The sequence below is a fragment of the Sceloporus occidentalis genome, unplaced genomic scaffold, assembly GCF_023333645.1.
Source record: "Sceloporus occidentalis isolate IW3139 unplaced genomic scaffold, rSceOcc1.0.p SCAF_8, whole genome shotgun sequence".
NCBI classification, from domain to species: Eukaryota; Metazoa; Chordata; class Lepidosauria; order Squamata; family Phrynosomatidae; genus Sceloporus; species Sceloporus occidentalis.
Genome location: NW_028316988.1, coordinates 45,809,015 through 45,833,378, shown reverse-complemented (window position 1 = coordinate 45,833,378; position 24,364 = coordinate 45,809,015). Strand labels below are relative to the sequence as shown.

Genomic DNA, 24,364 nt, shown 5'->3' with positions numbered 1-24,364 from the left:
GAACTAATCACAGTTTTCTCTGCAAAATTCGTTGGGGTTTGCCATTGCCTTTCTCCGAAGCTGAGAGAGTATGACTTGTCAAAAGTCACCTGTGGGTTTTCATAGCCAAGCTGGGATTTGAACCCTGGTCTCCAGAGTTAAATCCAACTGCTAAATCACTACATCATGGTGGTCCACAAATATTTTTGCCAAATTTTATACAATAATAAAGGCATTAGGACAATTAAACACAAAAAGATATTCACAATTCCATGCAAACTTTTCAAAAGTCTGAAAGTTTGGGATGAAATAAACTTAAAATTGGAAAGATGAGAGAATGGGAGAATCCAGATTGCCAAAAGGCTTGGGGTTATGTGGAAGCTTTAGCTATACCTTAGGGGCTACATTCCTTCTGGTGCTGGTATTTTTCTCATGAATTTCTGGGGCTGGCTTCAACTTTTTATTCCTGTTGCAATGGGCAGGGTTTTCTTTCTGTCCTGGGAATTTCTGATGACAGGTGGGATAAAAGTCATTCATTTACAGCCATCCTCTCAGTGCTATATTTTTGGGCAGTCCCATCAATGGCATACAGAACTGGATATGTGTGTGACCTTTATATCAGAGATTTTCTGCTGATCTTCCTTCCCATAACATTTCTGGTGACCAACTGAACATTTCCACTACACCACGGTGCACCGTTTTCATAGCAAGACCTCTGCCCTCTACACATTACAATTATAGTGCTATTTGTTATTGTTGCTGTGTGCCTTCAAATCATTTCTGACATGGTGAGCCTAAGGCAAACCTACTGCAGAGATTTCTAGAGCTGAAAGTAGATGACTTGCCCAGTGGGTTTCCGAGGCTGAGCTGGGAATCAAAGCCTGATCTCCGAAGTTTGTAGTCCAGTGCTCAAACCACTACACCACACTGGCTCAAAATTGTATCACTTTTGCACTGTGACTATGTTTAAACAAAGAGTCTTATTTATTCAGGAAAAGCTCCTTGGTCTATACGTGAGTTTACACTTTTGTCCAACTGCTTTTTCTATATATCCTTTTCTGTGCAAATTGGCAATAAAGCTTTAAACCAGTGAATCCCAAATTTCAGTCCTCCAGGTGTTTGGGACTTCAGCTACTAGAAATCCTTCAGTGACCATGGCCAAAACCCAAGAATCCTGAGAGTTGAAGTTCAAAACACCTGGAGGACCAAAGTTAGGGGACCTCTGCTTTAAACCTTTCCCAAAGATGTGATTATTGCTCTGGATCTTAAAGAATCTCTTGCCTTTGGCATAAGATTATTTTTTGAAAGACTGAAAAAAATAAATGTGTGAGATGGGGAAAATAGATATTGAGGGAGAAGCATGTGTGGGGAGTGTTGAATTCATGGAGGAGATGGTGGGGGTGAAAGGAAACCACAACTCACAGCTTAACCACTCCTAGCCATGTATGGAAGTCTCATGTGTCATCAATGGTCATGGAGCACACTGAAGAGGGAATGACTCATTTCAGATGCAGCATAGGGCACAGGGTACATGGCAATTGCTGCCTGTAATCCTTTACGGATTAAAGTAAAATATATGGCATTAATTTGAAAAACGGTTAGGAAGAACTGAAAACAGGACCCTTGTGGGGGGTTTTCTTTCAAAATTATAATTTTATTCATCTAAACTATTATTATGTTGATCTAATATACATTTATGGAGATAAATCTATGAGTTCATGGAAGATGTAATGAAGATTCAGACAATCAACTGGCTAAGATGAAATTGGATTGCTAGTTTGAACCACAACAGACCCATTCCAGGAATGGGATTTCCTTTTGTGTCGACTCGCCTGGAATAATTCAGTGGATGAAGTTGGGGCTAACCTAAGGCTGCAATCTAATACGTACTTCCAGGGAACATGTCCAATGAAATCAATGGGACTTATTTTTGACTGGATATCTCTAAGGTTGGCGTATATAGTATTGCTTTAGCAAGGTGGCTACAGAGTCGGCCATGTCATTAGGTAGAGTGAGGCAGCTGCTTCAGGCAGAAGATGATAGGAGGTGAAAGTCTGCAACAAGGTACTGAGGGACAGAGTTCTGCATGTCATGCAACCCACTCTTCACACACTTGCCCAATGCATGCTATTTCCAGATGCTGTGGATAAGGATGCCATTCCATATCCAATACAGACATCAGAGTCCTCTGTGAGTTGACCAGGCTTTAGATATGGAGTAGGAAGGGGCACCATTATATCCTTTGACTTGGTCAGCAAAATATATTGAGATGAATCTGGGCATTGGGCAACCACTTTGTAGAACTCATGCTAGCCAAACACCAGCTTGGCATCCAATAAATTTCTATGTATGGGCATGAAAGCTGGACAGTTAAGAAAGCTGACAGGAAGAGATTCAACCCATTTGGTGCCGGAAGAAAGTTCCATGGATACCATGGAGTGCCAAAAAGACAAATGAATTTGCCAGGGAGCAAATCAATCCTACTGGAAGCCTAGATGACTAAACTGAGGCTGTTGGACATATCATGAGACAACGTGACTCATTGGAAAAGACAATAATGCTTAGTAAAATGGAAGGCAGTAGGGAAAAAGGGAGACTCCAGTACAAGTGGATAGATTCAATCAAAGAAGCCATGGTTGCACTGAGTTTTCAGGGCAGTTGATGACCAAGGCTCAGGGAGGTCTCTCATTTGTAGGGTTGCCATCTGTTGAAGTCAACTCGATGGCAAAGAAGAGCAACAAACCTTACAGAACACATTCTCTGAGAGTCTTCCATATGAAACTCCAGCGGCAGAAAGGAATGTACTCAGGGGATTTGCCTCCAGTAGATTTCTGGTCAAGTCCCTAGCATCTGCAAGAAGGTTCCTAAATCTTTCTGTGATTTTCTATTGAAGAAGAAACAAATATATTCAATGTCCTTCTTTTAAGTACATCCCATAACAGTTCTCACATTCAGTCCCTGGCATCTCCAGGTAAAGTTGGCAAAGACTTCTATCTGAAATGTTTTAGAACTGTTACCAATCAGGATAGTCAATAGTCTGCACTGGATGGATGGCCAGACTTGGTATAATGTTGCCTCCCGTATTCCTATGATTCTCTGTCCAGTTGGCAATCCAGCTAAATTTATCCTTTCACAGAGGAAACACTTTCTTTGCTCATGAGACGACTCCTGATGGCCAAGCTGCTATGTCTCAATATCTGACCCTGGAATTCTGATGTCATGAAGAAATAGAGGATGGGATCCAAGCAACAGTTCAGGCTTGCAAGGCTTAAACAAAAAGGGTGAAGGTACAGGATATTTTGCCGTAAGACACAGTCTTGGATGACAGCTTCTTTGACCATCATGAAGAAGAAAAAGACAATATGATATGGCGTGAAGCACACAAAGAACACAACCGCACACATGGAAACCATCCGTAATGCCTTCCGCTTTTCCATGGTGTTTTCCAAAGGGATCTGGCATTCTTGGAGTGAAGCTTTCGTCTTCCAGGTACAATAGACAATGATGACAAGTGGGACAAAGAACCCGAGGATCTCAGCCACCATTACCACCATGATAGAGTAGGCCTTGCCTCCGATCTTCTTGATCTTGAGGTCAGTGAAACAACTCTCTGGTTTTTCAGAGCTTCTTAACAATGGGAATGGCAGACAAGCAGCTCCGATGACAAGCCATAACACAACGCATGTGGCCACATCGTACCGCCGTTTCCAGTTTTTGGCCTTGAACGGGTAGAGCAAAAAGAGATATCTTTGCACACTGATGCAGGTAAGGAAGCCGATGCTGGCATACATGTTGAGATACTTCAAGTAGAAAGAAAGCTGGCAAAGGAATCTCCCAAATGGCCACTTGTAATTGACATAATAATATATCCGTAAAGGTAACGAAAGAACATGAACAAAGTCAGCCATGGCCAGGTTCACCATGAAGATGATGGTTTTATTTTGCTTGCTGATGAAGCGGCATAAAATCCACAGGGCCACACTGTTTGTCAGGAGTCCTGGGATGAAAATGATGGTATATGTGGCTGCATACAGGGAATGAAGGAAGGCTTCCCCGGGTCCAGCGCAACTGTCTGTATTATTGCACTCTGCACCAGTGCTTGACATCAGTAGCACATCTATGCTCCTGTTCAGGGCAAGGTGAGCTGGATGGGTCACTTCTCTGGAGTGGTTACACACACTGTAAAAGAAAATAAAAAGTATCCAAAGGTTGATAATTTTCACTTTTGATAAAATGCCCTGATAAAATTAATTACTTATTTCATTCTTTAAGGAAGTAACAAATAATTTTAGCAATTTTCTACTTCTGCTCTGCTCAGTTTTCCAAAGACTATTCACAGTCAGGGCCTTAAATTGCACCAATTACACCAATGGGAGGTTTTGTCTCCCCCCCCCCCCCAGAAGTTCCTCTCTTCTCCAGAAGTTGTTGGGCAGCAATTCCCATCAAGCCATGGATCTGCTGGCTAGGAGTGATGAGAGATGCAGTCCAAAAACACCCGGAAGGGCTCTAGTTGCCCACACTGTTTGCCATATCAGGACATTGCTTTGCTTAGAGCATATTCTGTGTTAAGGAAAAAAAATTGGCACCAACATGGTGGAATCAGTGTATGAGAAATGGGTGTACCCTCAGCGCATGCCAAATCTCACACTTTTGCTGGCTAGAGAATGGGATTGTGAAAGGGAGAGAAGCAGAGTGCCTAGCCTGTGCACTGATGTATCAATTGTGTTTCAGCAAAATACAAAAATCCACAGCTGCCTGCTTGAAATTATAATGTCCTAACCACTTCAGCAACTTTTGCACAGGTCCCATGCTTACTCAATAGCTTCCTGTATAGGCTCTTGGATCATTTTCTTGTTCCTCCGTGGGACACTTGCGAGTTCATCCATTTGAATTAGGTTGTTCAGAAATTCAGTAAGAATGGGATTTTTGGCTCCTGTTTTCCACAAAAAAAGGTCTCTGGATCACATTATGGTTATTGCATTTTTCCAACAAGACTCTGGGCTTTCTCCATTCTCAGAGAATTAGATTAGAATAACTCTTTTAATGAAATCAAGATGACCAGTCTAGGGGATCAATAACAACTGTGTTCTCTGGCAGGTTAAATGGATGTGTCAGCAGCTGACCCATAGAACCAGCTCTATCATTAGGCATAGTCCCTTTCCTTCCTCCATCCAAAAACAATAGCAACAACAGCTTCTTCTTTTTCTTCTTCACCAGAATTCTCTATTACAATGTATGTTACATAACTTTACATATACTTAGTTACGTAGCAGAAAAGTTAAGAAACGCTGTTAGTGAATTGCAAAGATGCTTATTGGGACACTGATAAGAGTGTGCTGATGTACACCGGGCTCTGCCAGTGCACAACGTCACTCCCAGCTAGTCTTGTCATGCACAATGAAACCGATGCACAACAATGCTGATGTGCATCCATCTTGTTGTGAACTGGTCCCAATGCATATCTGTTACTCCACTGCTTCCTACATAGTAATGCAACAGCAGCCATTTACTGGATATGAATGTTGGGGAACTTGTTGCCGTAGTTGTGTGCCTTCAAGTCATTTCTGACTGATAGTGACCCTAAGGCAAACCTACCATGGGGTTTTCTTGGGAAGTATCTTGAGAGGGGATTTGCCATTGCCATCCTCTGAGGCTGAGAGCATGACTTGCCCAAGGTCACCCAGTGGGTTTCCATGGCTGAGCCAGGATTCGAACCCTGTTCTCCAGGGTCCTAGTTGAACGTTCAAAGCATTACACCATGCTGACTCCCTAGGGTTGCCTTAGGGTCATCATAAGTTAGAAAAGCAAAGCTATAAAAAGATCTAAAGCTCTTCTCTGCTGACAACAAAGGTCTGTTCCTCTCTCACTTGACTAACCCCCACTTTTGGTGCCATATCCCCTTAAATTTTCCTTGTCTCACCAAAAAGATGATAGATAGATAGATAGATAGATAGATAGATAGATAGATAGATAGATAGTGCATGTGAACATTTGATCTGGACAAGGAAGTGGCATGAAGCAGCAAGAAGCAACATGAAACGGTGTGGGACAAATCATCACAACTTGCCAGTCTGAAGGAAAGCCTTGTTTACTTTCCTTCTGTAAAATTATTTCTCTTCTTCTGTTTTCCAAGTCCTGTTCCAAGGAAATGAATAATCCCAGCTGCAAGAGAGGTGTGGTTCTTCCTGGTACCAAAGGCGTGTCAGGGACATCAGTAGCTTTTGGATTTTCTTAATCAATGCCTTTTCCTAAAGCATCCCAGAACATCCACAGAAATACCCAGCCCCCTGTTTGGGCTGCAGACCCTTCTGTGTCCTCAAGCAGAAGGTTCGAGAAGTCCTCTCTCCTTCTCTGAAATGAGCCCTCTAGTTCTCCAATATAGGACTAGAGACTATATCTATGGCATCACAGGAACCATAGAACTGCTGGCTAAAACACTAATGTACTGCATGGAGTTGCCAGAGTGAAAACTGGAGAGGGAGATCATGTACCTTCAATTGCTATGTAGAGGAGGGAATTTCGGAAGTTGTTCTTTGCCATGCAACCAGTTAACAAACAATAGTTTCTATATGACCGTTAAAGGTATAGGTGCTATATCCAGTTTTCACTCTGGCAACCCTATCTGTGTGTGTATTGTGTGCCTACAGGTCATTTCCAGCTTATGGCAACCCTAGGATGAACCCATTATGCAGTTTTAGATTTGTTCAGAGGCAGTTAGCCCTTGCATTCCTCTGAGGCTGAGAGCATGTGACTTGCCCAAGGTAAACCAGTGGGTTTCATGGCCAAGCTGGGAATTGAACCCTGGTCTCCAGAGTTGAGTCCAACACTAAAAGCAATAGCCTATGTCGGTTCTCTCTGGCAACTGTAACTGCTGACATTTCTGAACCTGGTTTTTGTGCAAGATCATGGCCAAACGGCAGGTGCATCTAACATGGAAGATGATTAAATGCAAATGGCATCAGTTGACATGAGATGGTAATGAACAGGATTATTTCAAAAATAGAAGGGGAGTGTAAAACTTTCTTTCCCGATGCAGTTGACAACAAGAAAGAATTCCCCCACCCACTCAAAAATAAATTGCTGATTTAGAAAGGGGATTTTTTAAAATCAAAAACGTAGTAGACAAGAAAAGGGGTACAGTTCTTTGTAGTGCTGGCTGCAGTCATTGATATTGTTGTTGTTGTTGCAGGTTGAGCTGCTCTAATCCAGAATTACAAAGTTGAAATACTCCCAAAACTGAAACTTTTTTCATGGGTGGTTGATATAGTGAGACCATGCTTTCTGATGATTCAGTGTATTCAATCTTTGTTCCATGCACAAAATTACTTAAAGTATTGTATAAAATTACCTTCAGGCTATGTATATAAGGTATGTATATGAAATATAAATGAATTTGGTATTTAGATTTGAGTCTTCACTCCAAGATATCTTATTATGTATCTTTATGCAAATACAGGCATTCCAAAATCTGAAATATGGGGCATGTCTGGCCCCAAACACGTCTGGTCTATAGTCCCTAGGGTTGCCAGAGCAAAAACTGGAGGAGGATCCTATACCCCTCATGGTTGCGTAGAACAGAGAATTTCAGCAAGTGTGGCTTGTCACACCATCAAGGGCCCTTACACACTTCACAGTTATACTGAGATGATCCCACCTGGATTCCATGGCACCAAACTGCTATAGTTGTGTCACAGTGGGGCAGAATCCCAGGGGTTGTAACACTAGAGTAGTAGTTCTCAGCTTTGGGGCCTCCAGATGTTTTGGACTTCAAATCCCAGCAACTCCAGCCAACACAGCCAATGGGAGTAGAAGTCCAAATTTGGGGCCTAAAAGTCCAAAATATATGAACGATAAAACCCTGAAAACCAGTGCAATCTGGCTGAGAATTCTAAGTGCACCTTCTTATAACTGCAAGCCCCACGGATGCAGGCATGGTAGCAGGGACGTAGCTAGGATTTTAGGAAGGGGGGGATCCAGACTAAGTGCCACCATTATAATGGGGCTTGGGTGCGGTGGCGCAGCAGCACACACCATTCATTTTTCTAATGGAAGGGGGGGTCCGGACCCCAAGAACCCCCCCTTGGCTACGTCCCTGATGGTAGTGAAAGTAGAAAGTAGAATAATACTGCTGTAATTGTGCAGTAATTGTGCAGTAACAGTGAAAGTAGAAAGTAGAATAATAGTGCTGTAATTGTGCAGTGTCTTAGGACTAAAGCCCTGGCAAACGTTCCCAACTGGGGGTTTTGTAGCTTTGCAGAGCAGCACAAAACATCCCTCGTTGTTATTTAGATGGTTACTCTCCTTTTCCTAAGGCTTGGCATGGGTTGCAATACCTCCGCCCATTCCAAAACAGATCTGGAGTGCAGTGTTTCCAAAGGTTTCCCGTGCCAAAAGGCAGGTCCCTTCTTGTTTTAGGTTTATAGGCTACACACTGACATTCGCTGAATCAGCAGAGGGAGGAGATGGCAAGTTAACAAGGGATGGATGGCAGCCATTTGGCAGGGTAAATCTACCCAGCAAGGATGGGCAGGGCCATCTTCAGTGGTCGTCTCATTTGGAGCTTCCGTAATATAAAACATACGAATGGTTAGCCCCAGCAAAGGCTTGCATGCAGTTTGTGATATGGGCAGAAATACATTTACTTTGCCACACCTTCCATCATTTCACAGATCAAAAATGGGACATAAGGAACCTCAATGGCAAAAGTTTTAACAAGGAAGAATGTACAATGAGAAATTGGAGCAGTTTGCTTTTGCCTGAGTTTACTGGGAAGCACAAGTTTACTCTCTTGTCTCCTTTATCATACCCTTTGCATGAGTTTACTAGGAAGCACAAGTCTACCCCTCATCTCCTCTCCCCCTTGCTGAGTTAACCTAAGTGCAAACTTCTCCATTGACTGAAGTGTGCTGAGACAAAGGGGGAAAGTGGGGGAAGGAGAGAGAAACTGGGACATTTTGAAAGTAGATGAAAGAGTGTCACGACAGGGAATTAACCAGTCCTGCCAAATCATGACAGTTGGAGAATACGCCTTACACTTGCGAATGCCTTCTTTGGGTTGTTCTGGAGACTGGTATTTTCTACCACCAAAGCCTTCCCTGCATTCATCATTGTGAAGGGGATTGTACCAACTTCCTTTGATGGGCAATTGCTAGGCAACTGGTATACAAAGGTAGCATATTTGACAGTCATAATAAAAGCGGGTGCTAAAAATTCTTGGCTCTTACCCTTTTCTAGTGACTCCTTTCATCTCATGTACAACAACCTCAGTTTAGTTTTCTAGGCTTCTAGGGACAGTTCAGGCCTGATTTGCTCTGGGACCCATTTATTGGTCTTTTTAGTAATAGCCATAGATCTCTCCTCCAGAACCATATTTCAAATGAGTAGGTTTTCTTCCTATCTTCCAGCATTTTCTTCCTATCTTCCAGCATCCATAACCGTATGTAGAGATGGGAAATCCTATGGTATGTACCACCCTAACTTTGGTATTCAGTGATACGTTTTTACACTTTAGGATCTCGTCTAGTTCCTTCACAGCTGCCCTTCTAAAGTTGCCAAAGTCAAAATTGGAGAGGGCTCCTGTATGTTTAACGGTTGTGCAGAAGAGGGGATTTCGACTGCTTTTTATATGGTTGAGTCACAAGCAACTCCTGCTGAAATCCTCTCTTCTACACAACTCCAGTTTTCAATCTGCCAATGCTGCAACATCAGAGACACCAGCCGCAACTGTCCCCAATCCATCCATTACAATTGTGCCTCAAACCACTTAAATTTAATTAGGCCTTTTCAGGTTGTGATAATGAGTGCTTTTAACCAACAGATTAATTCATCAACTCTCATTGGCGGAAGAAGAGATAATTAATTAACATACAACTAATAAATTTAGTTAGTTCTTTCCAAGCGTAGAAGGGATTTCCCCTTTTCGCCCTTGCTGTGGTCCTGAGGACATCCCCACTTATGAAGCTACTTATTTGCATTGAGAGAAAACCCCATTACTATAGACCCCCATAAGTGATTCCCCTACTCACTCTATAGACTCCCATAAGTGATTCCCCTACTCACGCCACCAAAGAAAATAACACTTTCCGAAAAGGGGATTTCCTTAGGACAACCATAAGGGAGGAAAGCTCTCCATTCCTGTTAATGCCCCTTATTGTAAGGGATGCTCTTTATTTGCGGTCTGGAAAGCTTGTCTCTTATAGGACCGGCAGGTGATCTTTATTGTAAGGAATTTCTCTGGTCTGAGGATTGGAAAGGGTTTCCTTTTAAAGAGACCAAACAGATGCCAATAATAATAATAATAATAATAATAATAATAATAATAATACCTATTTGACTATGCACACCCTTCAAGAGAGAAATCCCATCAGCCTCTGTCTAGAAACTTTTAGTGAAGGAAACTCTATTGTAGTCTTTTCCACTGTTACGTTGCACCACCTGGAAGATCCTTCCAAGGTTTAGATGAAATTCTGGTTCTCATATTGGTTTGGGTTTCACCCACTGAAGTAACAGAGAAAAAATTAGTTCTGGCATATTTGGGTTTTTAAATTAAGTTCATCCATCTGATCAGTTGTTTAAAAGTCAGTGGATTCATCAACTAAATTTAATAAGTCCTTTTAAGACAGCTATTAAAAATTAGAGGTCTCTCATTCATAAGATTGTCATAAGTAGAAGTCAGCTTGACAGCAGTTTAGGACAGAGTTGTGACAGTTAAAATGGTGTCAAACTGCTTTATTTTTGCAATGTGGATACATCCTGGATTGTATGCAACATATTCAGGGGTAGCTATGTTGGCTATGTAGCAAAATATAACAAAACCCCAAATCCACGAAATGGCAATATCCCTTGTCTACAACTGACCAAGAAGGGGGATGGCCTCTGACTGCACAGAGATGCCTCAGTCTGGACTATCTTAATAGAAAACAGAAATAACACCTGAGACAGTATGTAGTCCTGTGACTCTAACACTGTCGTTTTTTCTTCTCCTGTATGATTTTTAAAATCTTTGCCTGATGACGCAGCCAGTCAGTTGTCAAAAGTTTGCATGACACATTTTGTGCATTTTGGTTGGTCCCATAAGAGTATTGCTCTTTTCTGGATTTTGAATCTCCTTGTAAATTGCATGCAATCTTTTACTTTTTAAACAGAGCACATCTCAAAGATGTGGCAACATAAATATTTCTCCATAGACTCAAAGGGCTGGATGGGTTTGCAAAATTCTTCAATGCCAACCCATTGCCATTACAGAAAATGCATTGCTGTACATCCTGAGTCCCATCTACTCTTATCTAGAAACCTTTAGTGAAGGACACTCCATTGCAGTTTTGTCCATTGTCAGGTTGCACCTCCTTCCAATGTTTAGATAAAATCCTATTTCTTATATTTAGACCCATTGGGTTTGGGTTCTAGCCACTGAGACAGCAATGAAAAAATTAATTCTGGCACATTTGAGTTTTTTAATTAAGTTCATCAATCCAATCAGTTGTTTAAAAGTCAGCTGATTCATCAACTAATTAAATTTAATAAGTCCTTTTAAGACAGCTGTTAAACATTGGAGGTCTCTCATTCATAAGATCATACGTAGATGTTGACTTGACAGCAGTTTATAACAACAGACTATGGATATTATCTGCTTCTAGTTTCAGCTTCTTTGGACAGACACAGAGATGAGTTAACTTAAACATACCATTTTAAAATGGTATTCTGCTGGCTAGAAACACCCTTTTGAAACTCAGCAGAAAAGATCTTTCTGGACCGGAATCCAACAACGTGATTTGAAAGTCTTACCTCATTGGAATGCTCTGGCTTTGACAAAACCCCTGGAAGGGAGACGCACACCTTTTGGAGCACCTTGCTGTTTTCATGGGCGAGTCAAACAGAACGAAAGAATGGCAGCTGCTAAGAAGCTGCTATCGCCACTGTACAATCAGGTTCACTTAACAGGAAGTTACCCAAAAAAAGCCACGTGAATTTGTCTGGTAGTTTAACCACAGAAGCCTTGTTTACATACAGGAGGCTTTATATGAGTAATGACATTGCTGAGGTGGTTTGTGTCAGGTGGAACAAAACCAACCAACATCTACACACACAGGTACCAGACCCTCCAAGTATCCTGATTTGGCAGAGCACAGTTCCCATTAATCCTTTGCCATCCCACTTCTTCAGCTGCCTTTATAATGTCCCAGTTTCTCCATTCGCCCCTGCTTTCCCCCTTTGTCCTCAGTTTATTGCCATTGCTGCAAACTAGGTTCACAGTGCAGAAGTTTGTGCTCAGTTAGCTCAGCTAGCAGGAGAAGAGAGGAAGAGGCAGAGTCTTGCCATTCCCAATAGGCTCAGGCAAAAGCAAATTGCTGCAGCCTCACCAAGCTTGTATGCTTTTTCTCACTGATAACTTTTGCCATCCTGACTACATTCTGATGTTGCTTGGATGCACATGCCCTGTGAAATGTTGGAGGATATGATGCACATGCATGTGGTTAGGTGGCCCTAAGTCCCACTTCACCAAAGGCAGTCCTGTACTTGATGCCCGAGCAAAGAAAAATTCTCTGCTTGAACCTGGGCTTTGTTTCATGGATGGAGAACTTGTTCTTCTCTGTATGCTGTTAGGTTTGAACTCCCATCATTCTCAACCAACATAGATAAGAGTTATGAACCATGGCATTGACAGCATCTAGAGACCCACAATCCTCCATCACTTCCCAGCAGTGCAAGTCCTGTTTAAAGATTAAATGATTGAATTTGCCCATGAGGAGTTAGCACAGTGGTTCTCAAACTTTGGTTTTCACCCAGCCAGCTTGGTGAATAGTCAATAATTCTGGAGCTAAAGTTGAGAACATCTGGAGAACCCCAGGCCACAATGTCATCTTTAGTATTGGGGTACCTGGTGCAGCCAAGGAAACAAAACAAACTCTCAGAGTATTCAATGCAAGATATAAGTATAATAGAAACTACCATAAATTCAAACTAAAAAGTAACTACCCTTGCAGAGCCAAAGAAAATAGCCTCCTTAGTTCTGTGTAGGGAGGAGAGTTCCACCTCCATTGGTAAAACCCAAGATTGCACAGGTAAGAACCATTGTTCCTTTTCCAGCAATTTAGGCATCACCCTCCTCTCTCCCACTGCCTCACTTGCTCGAATGTCTGGCCAGGTGCCACCTGCGCAGATGCCCAACCAAGGCTGCTGGGGAGGGGGGCTGGTTGGCAGACAAATGAGGCAGCAATGGAGGATGGAAGAAGTATGGGTTGCCCCTTCTTCTCCACTGTCTTAGCTTCTTCATCATCCAAGAGAGCCAGGGCAGAGGAGAAGGCAGGAGGGCACTTGTTCGCTTACCCCTCCTTCTCCAATACCTTAACTCCCATGGCCGAGAGAGCCATGGCACCAGAGAAGAAGGGGCAGGTGCCAGTTGCAGCACCTCACAACACCCAACCTCAGCAGGTGTCACCCAGTGTGGTCCATGCCCATCACACTCCCCTAGTGATGCCACAGCCAGGTCAATAAGGCCGCCGGACTTCAGTTCCCAAAATCATGCTGGCTGAGGATTCTGGATGTTGTTGTTCAATCCCTCCTCCAGTTTTCTCCCAACTCTTCAGCTAATTGTGTGAACAATTAACATACATGGTATTGTGGAAAGAAAAAGAAGGGAAAGAAAAGGAAAGGAAAGTTTGAGGAGGTGGTTAGGAATATGTGATAAGGATCAGGATTCTGCTGCATTGGAAACTGTTTGAAGATTGCTCTTCCAACTTAAATCCCACTCCCTGCAAGCTGCTATGAGCCCTGGCACTGAAGTTCCCTCTGGCAGCAAAATCTGGACATTATCCTATGAAGCAACGTTAACACATTTTTTAACCTACAATAGGAAAGAAACATTTTGTGCCAGTGCTGTTAGCCAGCGGATGAATTTTCTTCTTCTCTTTTCTTTGTCTCTTAAGTACGCTTAACAGAAGATGACTCATCTGTCTTTCTGCCTTGTGGTCTGTTTAGCTACAGTGGTGTTTTGTTCTCTGGCTTTCTTGTCAAACTCCTCATGCCATCCATGGTTTCAAGATGGCGAGGAGGATGTGTGTGTGGGGGAGATGTTTAACTGTTTCTCACTTGGGAATGAAATGTTCATCTTTGCAACCGTTTTTCACCCAGCGTGGGACTTTCTGTTCTGCATTCAAAAGGGAAACATTCAACTCCATCTCACATCCTGCTCAGATTTTCCCACTGAACGTCTATGGGCTACTGGAGATGAAGATGGTGGTAAAAAACTGAAAGAGTTACTTTTTTGGACTAAAAAGTCCCAGAATCGCCAGCCATTGCAACCAGTTGTCACGCTGGCTGAGGATCCTGGAAGGGGTAGCCCAGAAAAGTAACTTTTCCCCATGTCTGGGGATGACAAAACAGCAATAGCTTTCTCAAACTTTCAGATACAACTACGTTTTGACAGGAGCTGGAATCCAATTTCTGTGGAAATGATGTGCTCAGAGTTTAGAAGATTACCAGAGAGATGTAGGACAGGGATGAACAACTATGGGAAGCTGGGGGCTGCTTTAGGCCCCAGGAGGCCTTGTTGTTGTTGTTGATGTTGTTGTGTGCCTTCAAGTTGTTTCCAGTTTATGGCAACCATAAGGCAAAACCAAGTTTTCTGGGCAATACTTGTTTGCGGGTGAGGTTGCCTTTGACTCCCTTTGAGGCTGAGAAAATGTGACTTGCCCAAGGCCACCCAGCGGGTTTCCATGCCCAAGCGGGAATTCGAACCCTGATCTCCAGAGTCATAGTTTCTGATGCTCAAACTGCTACACCACACTTTTATATACATGGAGCCAAATCACAGCTTACTCATCACTCCTTCCCTTGGCCAAAGATGTTTCATCACATCTTAACACACACACACACACACACACACACAGGGGAAAGCTGCTTGAAACGAATAAACAAGTCGCCACCGATTCCTCCAAGTGAGTGTAACCCAGTTGCATCCCGGGTCCCAGGTGCACTTCGGAGGCCGCTTTGCAAGTCAGAAAGCTCCTAGCTTTGAAAAGCAGCTTCTGGAGTACACCTGGGACCCAGTATGCAGCCAGGTTGCACTCGACCAGCGGAATCGGCCTTGACTTTCGTGTGATAATACCCACCTGCCTCCCACACCCCAGCTACATCCCATTTTTTTGTCTATGCGATAATAAACTCCATAGCTATGTTAATCTGGAAAATCAGTATGCAAAGGGATCTTGTAGCACCTTGGAGACAAAGTGAAAGAGAGAAGTTAGTAGTATGAGATTTCATAGATCTGTAGGAAGTAGGCTCAAGTCTACGAAAGTTAATGTTACCACCTTCTCTTTTTCACTTTCTCTCAAAGGTGCTACAAGATCCCTTTGCCTAAAAGCCAAGATGACTAAACTGAAGCTGTCATACTCCAGACCTATTGTGAGACAAAGTGACTCATTGGTAAAGTGGAAGGCAGTAGGAAACGAGGGAGACCACATTACAGGTGGGTTGATTCAATCCAAAAAACCATAGCACCATTTATTTTGCAGGAACTTAGCAAGGTGGATGACTGGGGCTTTTGGAGGTTTCTCATTCATAGGGTCACCATCAGTTGAAGTCAGCTTGACAGCAACTAACAACCTCTGAGATCCCATAACTCTAGCTACGTTTTGTAATTTTAAATATGCTTTACATATGCTTAGCTACACAGCGGAGACACTAAGAAACCCTATTAGTGAATTGTGAAGATGCATAATAGGACACTGGCAAGAGTGCTCAATGTGCATTGGTGATTGATGCACATCAAGGCTGACATGATGTGCACTGGGGCTGATGTGATTTGCATTTCATTGTGCATCGGTGCCATTGCACAAGTCACTTTGGATATGGATGTTGCAAAACTGCCCAGTTCCCACAGACAAAAGTCCACTTATGAAGACCTAACTCCCCAACAAGAGTCCGGTCGACAACAACAACAAGTGCTGGGCAGGTTTGTGCCATATGTGCCACGTTTGTAAAAATTTGGTGATTCTTATAAAAATATTGTCAGACTCTGATTTTTGTTTTTACTGACGGCGTTCACAGCTACCTTGGTTTTGGTTTTTTGTCTATCTCTGCAAAGCTCATTCATTAAATCTTCAGAACAGTGACAGCTTTGTTGGCCAACCAAAATGCAACAGAATCATAATGCAAGCTTTCAAAGCTCCACTGGCTTCTTCATCTGTCAAAGGTGATTTAAAACCATCCTGGCTCTCAGAGGAAGTACCTTTTTGTGTTGCTAATGGAATTTAATTTTTATTTCTTGGATTTTGGAATGCTTTGTTTCCTACCTCCATATCATCTTAACTCATAGCAACACCAGCAACATCTTGACAGAATGCAAGCCTGTGACTAACATTGACATTCCCCCCACCTCCTGTATGATTTAATACTTTTGCCTGACGCGGAAACCAGTGGCGTTTTGAAAGGTTGCAATGTGCACTTTGTGCATTTTGGTTGGCCCCATAAAGGTTTTGTGGATTTTGGGTGTTATTGTACTTTGCTATATGGCCAATACAGCTACTTCCCCTGGATATGTTTTATTAAATCCTTTTTTGTATGTTTCCTCGGATTGGCCACAGGATGGCAGCATGCACCAAAGCTACTTAGGGATTTAAATCTATTTCTTCTTTGATTTCATTCACTCAACAGAAGAGCAAAGAATCTTAAATGCTTTCATAGAATCATAGACTCATACAGTTGGAAGAGACTGCAAGGGCCACCCAGTCCAACCCCATTCTGCCATGCAGGAACTCTCAGTCAAAGCATCCCCGACAGATGGCCATCCAGCCTCTGTTTAAAGACCTCTACGCAAGAAGACTTCAGGGTTCTTGTGCTTTATTTATTTATTTATTTTGCATTTTGGGGTTATTAATTTTTTTTTGAGGAAAAAGCTGTTGCAAAAATATTGGTTTGACCACCAAAATGTGTCATTAGTAAAAAAGACATTGGTCTAAATCCTATCATAACTCCCTGGAAGCATAGAGCCATTGAATCAATTAGATTTCCCTATGTGTCGACTCAGTAGTCGTCACCAATTGAATCAATGATTCTGTTATAGCTGGGTGTAACCAACAGGGTTCCAGCCATTGATTTCTACAAAACAAACAAACCCCAAAGTTTAAACTTTACTGTCCTTTGTTGCATTTTGTTGAGGTATACCTACATATTTTCAAGATGGACCTCACTGCTCAGAGAATTCTGGAGATCCATCAGTTTAAAAGTGAAATCTATCCATCCTTCTGTGCAAGACTGTCCTTGAATAGTAGCAAAATACTGAGTCAACCTTGCAGGCCAAGCAAATGCTGTCCATCTGCCTGCCTCTGACTCCCCCTCTTAGTCACTTCAGACCCTCTTCTGGTCAATGGAAAATGTCAAAAGAAGTGCATGGGGACGCATGTGTTTTCTTTCTCCGTTCACAAAGGGAAGGCAACTGTTGCTCAGGCTACCAGATGCAGATTTGCACAAACAAACCCCCTCTGTACCCAGCCGTCTCGCCTTTGTGAGGACTCTCCTCTCATTTCCTCAGCCGGAACAATGTTTTCCAGATGACGGACTTGTGCAGTGGCGGCAGAAGAGGTCCTTTCCTTCCTTCTTTCCATTCCCTAAGGTACCATTAAATGTCATCTGCATAAAGTCCTACATTATGTTAGCTCCTCTTTGGAGAAAATGAATGAATCTTTGATGCGACAATTGTCCAGTCTCCCCATTAGGGAGATTGGACAATTGCCACGTCAAAGATCCATCCATATTCTCCCGAGATGAGTCAACATGATGTAGGAATTCATCACACCAGACCTTTGTCTCACCACAATTGTTTTAGTGCAGTGATTCCCAAACTTTGGTTGTCCAGATGTTTTTCATTTCAGCTCCCAGAATTCCTGACTGTTGGCCAAGTTGGCTGAGGCTTCTGGAAGTTGAAGACCCAAACAACCGGAAGACCAAAGTTTGGGAACCACTGCCATAGTGCAAGAAAGCAGAAACATATCGGTTTCGGAGCATTTATTATCACACTTCTCTATAATACAGCGGGACCTTGTTATCCACTGGGGTTTGGTTGCAGGATCCACTGTGGATAACTAAATCCGTGGATGCTCAAATCCCATTAAATATAATGGAAGAGCAAAATGGTGTTCCTTATATAAAATGGAAAATCAAGGTTTGCTATTTGGAATTTATACTTTATAAAAATATTTTCAAACCGTGGATGCTTGAATCCGTGGATAAAAAATCCATAGATAAAGAGGGCTAACTGTAGCACAAAGGTGCTGCTTTGGTGATCTATGGTCCCATGCACTCTCTTCATGTCTTTGTTCCTCACCCAAAATTTAGACATCTAGATCTTCGGAAAAGGGACTTGGAAGCTAGAACTCTTCTTTTTCTCATAGAATCCTCCATTTCCAGCAGATGTTTCTTAATTTAAATTGTATTCTTCCGACGGAAGGAAAGCACAACAGAGACGTAAAGGAAGGTGAGGCTATTCAAAACACATTTATCCTGAGGCTACCCCATAATGCCAGGAAAAACCTGTACATTCATTTCCGAACCTGACCGCTTCCATTTTATTTTATGGATGTTCCTTCCGGAAACAGGATTCCCTTGTTTCCTGCCTGACTAATTTGGTGTTTGTCCCAACAACAAACCAAGGTCCTTCAATGTCGTAAGTGTATGCAGATAGAAAAATATGAGATAGATAGATAGATAGATAGATAGATAGATAGATAGATAGATAGATCTAGAAATGATCCTTTCTGGACTATCAGTGGCCATGTTTATTGTGGGTAATTTTTGTAATCTTTTTAACAAAATCTTTTTCCAAGTTCTGGTACATATTATACAATATACACTACTAGGAGTTATTTTCTTCTTATTACATCTACAGAGATGACTATGTAGGCCTAAATACTCTAAAGGCACCAGATCCTATCTGATCTTGGAAGCAAAGTAGGGTCATCCCTGGTTAGTACTTGGATGGGAGACTACCAATGAATAACAGGTGCTGTTGGCTATATTTCTGAGGAAGGAAGTGGCAAAACTACCTACGAGGATCCCTTGCCTAATAAAAACCTATGAAATTCATGGGGTCACTATATGTCTACAAATGACTTGAAGACAAAGAGACAGAGATGGATGACTGGTAGTGATACGTGGCTTTTGTTATACTTCACTGAACCATGCAATTGACTCATAAACCTGAATTTCCAAACGCTTATGATTGTCACAGACAGTCTAGGAAGCAGAGACATTCCCAAGAATGGGGGAAATGGTCCTCTAACTGTTTTTGCACTGAAAGCTCATCATTTTTCATCCTTGGCTAGCCACCATCCTCTCTCTTTGAAAGGATGCCCAGGGCCTGGGAATTGTCTGTTGATAGTTGGCATCGAGACAACACACTTCACTGATAACAGCTTTTCCAGCCAGACTGAGTTACATTTCTATCTAAGGTATAGTTAATTGTTTCTTAATTTGTTCCTGTACATATAAACTAGCATAGTTAGCTAATTTAGAAGTGAGCCAGTACATATGCGCCAGTTCTGTGGAAACCGATGCTCCCCTTTGTGCTCAGGTTTTTGGATTGTATGACAATGATACATTTATTAATTTTATCTATTACGTTTCTGCTTTCTTGGCCATTTGTAAATGGCCACCCTACTTTTAGACAGTGGTTCTATCTTCACACTTATGTCGACTTCTTCTGTGGACAAATAGTTCCTAAGCAATACAACTGGGAGTGTGAGTTAAATGGTCAGAAAACTCCTGGATCCAAAAAGAGCCATGCAGAGCGCTCCTGGAAGCGGGGATGGACCTGGGCTGTATTCGGGTGGCAAATTTGGTGGTACAAACCTTTTGATAAGATCAGGATGCTGCCTGAATTATGCTATTAACTGAATAGAGGTAAGCTGGTTTTAATAGACAAGTGATAAGCTCTTAGACTCTTCCCAGACACCAACAAACATGGAATCACTACAGATTGGAACACTGGTTTGGAAACCATCTTGCATTCTATCCTGACCAGTTTGCCCAGTGTTGACAGCACAACAAACTGGTTACTGTGAACCATGAACTGAGAGAGAGAACTGGAGCATGAAGGGAGGAGACAAATGTGAGTGGACCAAAGATACAGTTCTAGATGGAACCATGAAACCATGGTTCCATCTGAACTAGGTTGAATGTTGGACTAGGCCTTGTTGAGCCCAGATAAACCATAGTTCCATCTGAACTGGGTCATATGTTGGACTGGGACTTGCGGCGGCCCAGAAAAACCATGGTTCTATCCGAACTGGGCTGAATGTTGGACTTGTGAGGCCCAGGTAAACCATAGTGGTACACGCACTGGTAACCTCTCAACTCGATTTCTGTAATGCGCTCTACATGGGGCAACCCTTGTACCAAGCTCGGAAGCTGCAGTTGGTTCAAAATATGGCCGCTAGGCTGGTCACTGGTAGCTCCAGGGCCAGCCATATAACACCTATATTGAAAGATCTGCATTGGCTACCAATCCGCTTCCGGGCCCAATACAAGGTGTTGGTTGTTACCTATTAAGCCCTAAATGGCTTGGGCCCAGAGTACTTGGAGGACCGCCTCTCTCCATACAATCCGCCCCGCACTCTCAGGTCAGGTGGGAAAAAACTTCTGAGTGTTACCAAGACGAGATACGCAGTGACTGCGCAAAGGGCTTTTTCTGCTGTGGCCCCGCAGTTTTGGAACGCTCTCCCTGAGGAGCTCCGCTTAGCCCCCTCCCTGGAGTCATTCAAGAAAAACCTTAAGACCTACTTATTTTGTCAAGCCTTCCCCCACATGTCCTGATTGTTTTTTTCTCCTGTGTATTGTGTATCGTATTTTTAGACTGTTTTATCGATTTTGATTGGATTTAATGACGGATTTTAATGATGTATAGTAGTGTATGGTTTTATATGAGGGATTTTTTTGCTGTTAATTCTTATTTATAATCTGTAACTTGTCCTGTAATGTATTTCTACTATTGTTTTGTAAACCGCCGTGATCGCAGGAATGGCGGTATATAAATAAAATTTCAATCAATCAATCAATAGTGCTGTTTGAACTTGGTTGAATGTTGGATTCGGACTTGGAGGATCCTAACTTTAGTTTCCAGTTGGCCATGACGTTTCTTGATACAACTTCTAGAATCCTAGGTCACTCTTTCTCCACCTGACAGAACTGTTAGAAAGATAAACGTGAGGAGAAGGATGAGAAACAGATGAACTGCATTGAGCTCAGCAAAGGAAAACAGCATATAATGTAATTACAAATAACATTAAAATCTCCTTGAAACCCCACCTTTGAAGCAAGGAGGTGACTTTTATTTCTTACCCTTGGTTGACTGTATTTTAAACCCACTGAAGGTCAAAACTTAAAGTACAGCATTTCCAGGCATTGTTTCCTAGTGTCCTTTGAAATTTATGGGACAACTTTCTAGAGGTCGGGAAAGTTCCTTTTTTCGAGTCACTCTCTCCCACTAGTTTATCACACGGAGGGCGAATTGGTAAAATCCTGTGCAGAAATGGGATTTTAAAATCTGGGTGTTGTTTGTCTTTTCTAAGTCTTAAAACCCAGTCCAGAGAAATTCCTTGTCCTGCTGATGAGAGAAAGGAGGGCGAAAGGGAGGAACGGCTTGTCTGGACTCTGAGGTCTGTTCTCAGCCTGATAGCTGGAGCGAATATCAAAACCATCATCTGACGGCTGTGGTCTTGTGATGCCCCAGACGGTCAAAAGTGGTCGGCTGCCTGAGAACAACTTCAAAGAGAAGTATTATGTGAACCCAATCTCCTCTGATGTGATGATAATGAAGTTTCTTTTTTCAAGGAAGAAAGGGAAAGGAAAGCCAGGGATCTCTTTAGGAGAACGAGAAAGACTTCACTGCATTCCCATGCTCTCAAGGAAATACGGCTCACACAAGTGGATGAGGATTTATTTATTGTTTTGAGTGGTGTCCTTTTCTGTTGACAACAGAACGGGTCCAGCGTTGGCTATTGTGACTTCTCTCCTTCTTTTGATGTGGCTGAATATGGAGCCACAGAGTTCCACATGAACCCATTTTATTTCCAAGGGTTTCATGCAGCTTTGATGCTTACATGGACATGTGGCAACTGAGTAGTTCAACCCGTTGCAATGTTCAGATCCATCAACCTCGCACATTGTTAGAGTGGTGTGGGGACAGTTTCGCCATTACATCTGGAGAGAAGATCTGCAACTAGAATACCATTCTTTGTGTGAGGCGCTGTTTCTACACAGGCTAAATACAAATCCAAGGATTCTGTAGGATGGAGCCATGGCCGTTAACATGGGGTCAACCAGTTAGTATCCATTTCCCTCTACTAACACGATGGCAGCAAGAACAAGACCTTTGTGATAAAGCAGTAAATCCCAGTCCCTGGAGAGCTTCCAAGAAAGAAAGAAACAAATTGCAACCAATGGCTACAAATATGGTACCAATCCATGGCATGTTCTGGAAAAGACTCTGTTGGATCCTCATATCAGATAGCATAAGAAGCAGCTGTAGCAGAGAATCCTGAGCAAGTCTCCAAACTAAAAATCCCAGGATTCCATAGGATGGAGCTGTCAGATTTAAAGTGGTATCAAACTGTTCTTATTCCATGCTGTCCCTACACTTTGTCCCACGGCAGCTAGAGACCATGATGACTAAAAGCAACCTCATTTTATTGGGAGCCTTCCTACCAGTTAGAGAGAAACGGTTTTGCTGAAGAGAAAGGGATTCGGAATCATAGGATCTCCGCATTAGAAGTGTTTTTTTTCCCCTTGATATCCTGCCTCGCTCAAGGCTCAGCTCTGTAAATACATGCCCAGCCCTTCTTGAATTTAAACTGATGTTTCTCCTTTTGTCCATTGTCCTAACAATTATTCTTTGTCTGGGAAAGGACAAACAATCCCAGATGACTATTAACTGCATCAACTGCGAATCCAGTCCTCCAGCGCTTATTTATAAGCTGAGTTCCTTGTAGGATGGCATTGCAGAATCTGGGAGGAAAGATTACATTTCCTCCATGTTGTGTTGGACTACAACTCTGGAGTTCAGGGTTTGATTCCCACTTTAACCATGAAACCCACTGGTTGACCTTGGGCACGTCACAGACTCTCAGCCTCAAAGGAAGGCAATTGTAAACTTCTTCTGAACAAATCTTGCTAAGAAAACCCTATGATAGGTTCACCTTATGGCCTCATTCCCACTTACAGATAAATCGGTGTGCAATACGAATCAATGGATCGATTCGACATTGGATCGTGGTTTTCACTACACTTGCCTCAATCGCATTTTCTGGCACCAAAATAACCCACTTGTGATTTCCATTTATGAATGAATTGATTCAAAATGATTCGATTCCAGCCAGACGAAGTGGAAATTTGAATCAATTCTGATCTGCTTGTGGTTCACACTTGCATGAAATCGATTTATCGAAAAAGAAGCAGAAAAAATCAGTATCAAAAAGACGTGGGCTGAATGGGTCTAGAGCATGGCCCCCTCTTGGAATCACTTCAGCAATTCGGATTAAGTGGGAACCAGGGTTATTTGAACCGGTTTGTTCATGATCTGATTTAAAAGGTAGTGGGAATGAGGTCTAGGGTTGCCATAGGTTGGAAACAACTTGAAGGCACACACCACCACCACCACCACCATGAATGCATAAGTACTTTTACACACACACACACACAACCACTCTCACACACTCTACAGCATACCTCCAAACACATCCCAATGTTTAAAATATTACCAAAAAGTTGCCTTCTCCTTCGTAGAGCTCAAAATAATCTGCAGATCAATTTAGGAAAGGGGTTAAAATGCAAAAGCAAAACTCTTGGGAGACGACGGCAGGCTTGCATTTTACGTGAGGAAGTTGACCGCAGCCCTTGGCCCTGTGAGTCTGCAAACAGAAAATGCTGTAAGCCTTGGCAGTCCCTGGGCCTCAAAAACAAGAGAGAGCGCATTATGCTCAGATTAGAGCTGGTCCTATGTATGGGAAGGCTGGAAACCATCCAGCCGAATTACACTTTCCCCTCCTCGCTTTCGACTTTCCATTCAGGAGACGAGAGGGTGGTTTTTTTCGGAGGGCTTGAAAGAAACAGCCCCCGCTCCTTTGCAAAAATAAAGGAGAAACTTTGTCAAGTCCTCCGCTCAGAGAATAACATATTAAAGTCTCTCTGGCATGAACATACCACCATCACCCCCGTCTCTGTCGCGCTCAACTTTGGCCTAGTTTCTTCTGCTTTTCTGTATGTTGAGAGCAGCTTTGCTTGCTTTCATGGACTCAGGAGGTGGTTTTGGCATTTCTCAGCCTTGGCATGCAACTCAAGAATCACATCTGCACAAAAGTGCCGGGGATGGTGTGTGTGTGTGTGTGTGTGTGTG

General features: G+C 42.6%; 1 protein-coding gene across 1 annotated transcript; it reads right to left on the bottom strand.

Annotated features, from left to right (window-relative positions):
- Nucleotides 1–1,647: 1,647 nt before the first annotated feature.
- Nucleotides 1,648–11,821, bottom strand: LOC149308816 (putative P2Y purinoceptor 10). Its single transcript, XM_089537173.1, has 2 exons — nt 11,764–11,821; nt 1,648–4,158 (listed from the first exon to the last, which is right to left on the bottom strand). The coding sequence occupies exons 1-2, from the start codon at nt 11,766–11,768 to the stop codon at nt 3,102–3,104; spliced, it is 1,062 nt and encodes a 353-aa protein (XP_089393299.1). The 5' UTR covers nt 11,769–11,821; the 3' UTR covers nt 1,648–3,101.
- Nucleotides 11,822–24,364: the final 12,543 nt, after the last annotated feature.